Below are 6,076 nucleotides of genomic sequence, written 5' to 3' on the forward strand. Positions count from 1 at the left end.
TATCATTTTGTAAGAGCACCGACACTTTGAAGACCATATACAACCATGTCTTTCATTATTCAAAAGCAACGGAGGCCCCCTTGTTTAAAGCCATGCAGGCTCACTCGTGAAATTGATAACTGTGGAGACACGCGCAATAAAAACGGAGCCCGCGGGTGCCACGAGCCAGGACCCCGATTATGCAGATCAAGTGGTAATTTCTCAAACAAATCGCGAGCTTCAGTCTTTTGTTGCTGCTTCTTTGTAAGCACGGGCAGCCTTTTGGAGTGCTGGTCCCGGTTTAATATAGCCTTGGACAAGAAAGGGATTGGCTCGCTTGTTTTATTGCCCAAGCAGTTGATCCGAGTGCCAGTGGTAGGAATACCACATTGAATGGTGTAAACTATCTTAGTTTGATTTTTACAATAGCAATAGGAAAGGTGAATAGTCCTTGGATTATCAATAGCCTATCATTATTGTTGTTATGGTTATTTTTCATTATAAGGCTATTTTTCATAATTAGGCTATTATTTTGCATTGCTAATTTAATAATAATACATAGCCTATTTCTGATGGGTTTTTGCATTATTGTCTCCAATAGGCTGACCTCAAGTAGGCCTGAACGCAGTGAATGTATTTGACAGTGCCCTCGGTCGGTGCAACCTACACAAGGTTAATGTGCCACAATCACTCACAATCACGGGATTAGGGGATCAGTTACAACCGCGACCCGGGGCGCCCAGAGTCAGTCCGTTCATTCAATAGCCTACTTAGACGGAGTGATGACGATTCCAAATACAAAACGTCAATATGACCAAATGTATCACAATTAAACCCAATATCGAACTGACAGAACATGGAAATAACTGGACTCACAAAGGCCGATGCAGTCGATATATTGCCTAAATGTAGCCTCTGATCTCAGATTAATAAAATATAACCTACTGTTTTATGTCATATACCTAATAATTATGATGGTTAATAGCAACACCAAAACGTCATACAGAGGGCTGACAGCTTTAACAGACCAATTCCCAGTCATATAGTCACCGGTGCGCTCGCATATGGTGCGGGACCATGCCAACCACGTCTCACGTCGCCAAATAACCAATGTCAATGTCCTCTTATCTCAACTCGCCAAATAACTGCCGTGCCACAGTAATGTTGACAGAACAGCAAATAAAATGTCAACAGAAATATCAATGTGACAGTGATTTATAGTTACAACGAAGTATTAGGCAATAGCCTATATTTAAACTCACAGCTGTTTACGTTGTCTATTAGAGTTGAGGTCTCTTTTTGGAGGTGATTCGATCAATTTAATGTGTATTTTTGTTGGGGAAAAGTTATTTCTCGTGTCATAAAAAGCAAACATCTATCCCTATTTTTAAAAAGAAAGAAGTAAAAAAAAAAAAAAGGTTTATTTTTAGATTATTAAAAGTCGATCTGATTCTAAATCTGTTGCATCTGTTTATATAAAGTTGATGGTGTGAAGATTATGCATAATGAGCGCAATGTGAGGCCTTGAGTATTGGCCCTGCTCATCTAGCCGTATGGCGCACAGGAACGGGTTTGTTACAATGTCAAAACTGTGATAAAATACATGATAAACTGTATTGTTTTTTTAGGCCTATTAGCCACGTGTCTTGTAGGTCTATACAGGTTTACGCAACAAAGTGTAGCCTACTAGTGAAATGAGAAGAGAGCATCACGCAGCAAACAAACCTTTCCCAAACCACAAATCAATGGCGTAGATCATGGAACGAACAAATGGTATCTTTCTTGAAGATAATCAATACGCTAACACACCAATGTATCTACACATAGCCTATAGGTCCTGGAAAAATATGCACGTCATACAATAATTGAAGAGAAAAACTATAGGCTGAAACTGTTTATAGCAGGCTAACCGTTTTTTTTAATGAATTTACGTACTTTCTAAAACAGGCTATACTTTAATTGCATAATAGTTGGCATAACAATTGTAGGCCTATGTGTTGTCGTCGCTTAAGGTTGGTGATATCCTAATTATTAGACGTAGGCCTATTATCTTAATAAGCGATCAAAATCTTATCAATTTAAACTGATAGACACAAGCATTTGGAAAAGTGGTTGGGTTACTAGGAAATGTCCATTTCAATGCGCGTTCAATCAATCATAAAAATGCTAGCCAATGAAAGACAGGATGTAGACAGTAGAAACCAATAGAAGCTTTGCCATGCGACTTTTGGGGAGACTGTATGTTTGGATGCATAAAGGGGAAGAACGTCACACATCTCCAAACGTAGTAGCCTACAAACTTCGAGTAGGGGTGGAGGAGGAACATTTGATTGCGGTATATTCTGAACTTCTTCATTGTTTCTGAACGGAGGGCAACAATGGAACCAGTAATTAGAGTAGTTTTATTTTAAATATATTGGTTCGGTTGACTGCGTGAACGGTGAGGATGGAGCAGGCATCTAGTGCGCCCAGCCCTCATCTTCCTAAAGCTTCCCCGCAAGAGCCCATCAGTTTTGGCATTGATCAAATCCTCGCCAGCGGTACCGACACACAGAAAGATCGGTCTGGTGGACATTACGGTTCGGATACAAGCAGCAGAGACGGTTACCATTTGGGGATCTCTACCGGAGAGACTTCCGCGTCATACACTGCGCTATCAATTTCCCTTTCTGGTATTGTGCCACCTTTTGAGGATTTAGGCTCATACGGAGTGAGTAGAACTCGTGGTCGAGGAGTGATCCGTGTCCCTGCGCACAGACCGGTGACAACCGCGGGTACTCCACCGGTGCCGGCCACCGTGTCGGGGTTCGGGGGACTGTGTTTTCCCTGGGTTGGTAATAGATTCACTAAGGACAGCATATCAGGTAGGTCTACAACTTAGGTCGGCCTTATCTACAACTTTTACTTTTCGGATTTGTTGTGAAAGATGAACAACACAGTGGCCAGATCACGTTTCTCAAGTTGAGATTTTCTTGAGAATTATTGCCTCATTGAAAATATACTTGGACCAACACTATTTTATTTATACATAGCAGTATATGTACCATCGGCCTAGCATAAAAATGATCTTAAATAATTCCCATCAAGGTATATTAAAGAAGAAATGCGAAAACTAAATTATTTGCAAAGTAGGCTATTATGAAAAAGAAAGTGCATTAAAATTGTATATAAGTTCATTGCAAAATGACAACACAATGATAGCCTGCAGTGCACTATAATAACTGCATTGCTAAACATTGTTAAGCACTGTTCACATTATAAATAGAGTAAAAAGTAATTCCACATGTAACTTTGATTTGCAAAATAATTAGTGTTATCAGTCGCATTAATAATTTACATAAACGGGGGTGTATGCATTGATTCTAGTTTGTTTTCAATTGTAAATGTATATTGTAAATGTATATTTAAACGGTAAAACATTTTCGAGTTAAAATTATATGGCTTGCCTAAATGGTATGTAAGAACGGTAACAGGGACCAGATAGGCCTATATTCTTAAAACCTGAGGTTGTATTAACCAGGAATCCCATTTGATAGCCTGACTTTCTGACATAAAAAATTTAAACAAAAAATAACTCCATAGACTTATTTGATATAAATCTTTCTGATATTCTCTAATATCCTATTATATTAATCCTATTACCCAATCTAATTCCATTAAGTCCAGTGTCCAAGAGTCATACCTTTCCACCTTTTGAAATGTGGCTGACAGACATGGTTATTTTTAATGATTGAACATCAAGGATGAACTTTGAATTAAAATAGAATGAAAATAGTAGTCACGCAATTGTCTACTCTGTTATAAACACTAATGCTCTTTCTATAGACCTCATGCCCTTCACTGTGACACGGAGGATAGGGCACCCGTACCAGAACCGTACGCCACCCAAACGGAAAAAGCCTCGGACGTCCTTCTCCCGTGTACAGATCTGTGAGCTGGAGAAGCGCTTTCACCGCCAAAAGTACCTGGCGAGCGCTGAGCGTGCGTCCATGGCGAAGCTTCTCAAGATGACAGACGCCCAGGTCAAAACGTGGTTCCAGAACCGCAGGACCAAGTGGCGGTGAGTTACTGAGGCCTTCTATCTGTCTGCTATCATGTTCCCAACACTAATGTTGTAGGTGCACATGCCAGTTGAAAAGGCATGAACATATAGGCAGAACATGTGCACATTAAAGCTCATTAGTACATTTGGGTTCCTATACCCGTTTTACCATTCCTGTTATTGAACTGTCTGGCAAATAATTATTAATCCGTTGAAAACTAGGGTTAATATTACTTACTGCATGGTGGTTCAAGGCTGAAGTGCAGAAATATCTGGGCTGTTTTCAAGCTAATTTAATAAAATGTCCTAATGGTCCTTGACAAAACATTAGGGAGAGCTTTAGGGAGGCAATGGGTGTAAAATGCCATGTCTCAAACGCTGGACATGATTCAATATCTTTTGCTCCGACTCACATTCTCTTATGTACACCAATTTACTCATCCTACGCCCTAAAAATACGAGTGGAGAGATGGAGAGATATTGGACTCTTCTTCTTTTTGTGACAGATAATTATGAGCTGCTGGTTCTCTCAATGGAAAACGGCCTCAAATGTGTCTGTCTTCACCCCGGCCCTCTCTGCCCTCTGTTGCTCCCACCAGGAGACAGACGGCGGAGGAGAGGGAAGCAGAGCGTCAGCAGGCCAATCGGCTGATCCTGCAGCTTCAACAAAACGCCCTCCACAAGTCCCTTGGCGAATCAGCCGCCTCCGACCCGTTGTGCGCCCACAACTCCTCCCTCTACGCCCTGCAGAACCTGCAGCCCTGGGCGGAAGACAGGGAATAGGTTGGAGAGGAGGAGGAGGGATGGAATAGGATGGAGAGAAGGAGGAGAGAAAACCTTTCAGACGTTGGAGCGAGCAGTTGTGCTTTGGGCTTGTTGTCTCCAATACCAAGCAACCCCCGAGTCTGGAATCGAATGCTCACACAAAACTTCCCTTAATCCATCCAGACTGAACCCTTAGAGAAAGAATATGGACAGGTGGAGGTGTGTGTGGGGGGAGGGGGGGTGGATGGAGAAAAAGAAGGATATGAAGGATGCATGCAGAGCAGGTCACTGTAACATACACACACATCCACACATTTTCATGTTTCTGAGCTGTCCTTATGGAAATAGTATGGGTGCCAATGTATCATGTTTTGTACTTTGAGTACTGTATAATTGTAAATAATCTGTATCTGCTGTCCTTGTTGAGATTGATGTAGAGAAAGAAGTTGGTGGACAAATGCAACGTTACAAGTGTCCAGGATGCAATGTGAGACTCATTGAAGGCTTCAACACTGATTGCAACATTCTTTGAAAAGTTTATTGTTAAATATAATTGTATACAACATTTCAATACACATGTATATGCTTGATTTCTTGTCTGTCTGTCCGTCCTTCACCTGCAGTCACCGCAGTCACAGTGAAGTTGAAAGTATAGTTTATTGAAAACACAAGGGTCATAAGGTTATAGCAGTAAGACTAAAATGAAAGATGTTGTTTGTGTCATTCCAGTCAGTTAGTATTCACAACAGGTATTATCCTTTAGACTCAGGGCTTCCATTCCTTTGAACTCAGTGAAGAGGTATCTCTCTGTGTCTATGTCAGTTTTTCTGTTTTCACTATGTCTCTTTCTCTATCGCCGTACCTTGCTTTATCTCATTTTTTACTCTCCATTTCTCTTCCTCCCTCACAGTCACAGTGAATAGTTGGTTCAGTAACAGTATTCTTACCTTGTGACTGTATTATGTCCTAACGAAACAATGTTACACAACCGACACAGCACACACATCCACCTTCCTACTAAACAGATAGTAGGTTGCGTGATGTCATTAAAAAGGGACATGGAAAATCTGTCTGGTGTAGCCACATGCAGAAAAGAAAGCCAGTAGGTGGACCGACAATGAGATCAAAGAGTAAACAGACAGACATACAGCATGGACAGACAGACAGCACACTGTTAGAAAGTGTCTACAAACACTAGAAACATAGCAGACTCATCACAACAGGAATTCCACAGACCAACATGGCTGGTAGGGCAACATAAATGGAGGGGGTGGGTGGGGTAAGAGGGGG

General features: G+C 41.2%; 1 protein-coding gene across 1 annotated transcript; it reads left to right on the forward strand.

Moving 5' to 3' along the window:
• Positions 1–2,198: 2,198 nt before the first annotated feature.
• On the forward strand, positions 2,199–4,998 carry LOC134032698 (T-cell leukemia homeobox protein 3-like). Its single transcript, XM_062476722.1, has 3 exons — positions 2,199–2,843; positions 3,805–4,039; positions 4,621–4,998. Exons 1-3 carry the CDS (start codon positions 2,426–2,428, stop codon positions 4,802–4,804), a joined length of 837 nt encoding a protein of 278 aa, XP_062332706.1. The 5' UTR covers positions 2,199–2,425; the 3' UTR covers positions 4,805–4,998.
• Positions 4,999–6,076: the final 1,078 nt, after the last annotated feature.

The sequence above is a fragment of the Osmerus eperlanus genome, chromosome 13, assembly GCF_963692335.1.
Source record: "Osmerus eperlanus chromosome 13, fOsmEpe2.1, whole genome shotgun sequence".
Taxonomy (NCBI): Eukaryota; Metazoa; Chordata; class Actinopteri; order Osmeriformes; family Osmeridae; genus Osmerus; species Osmerus eperlanus.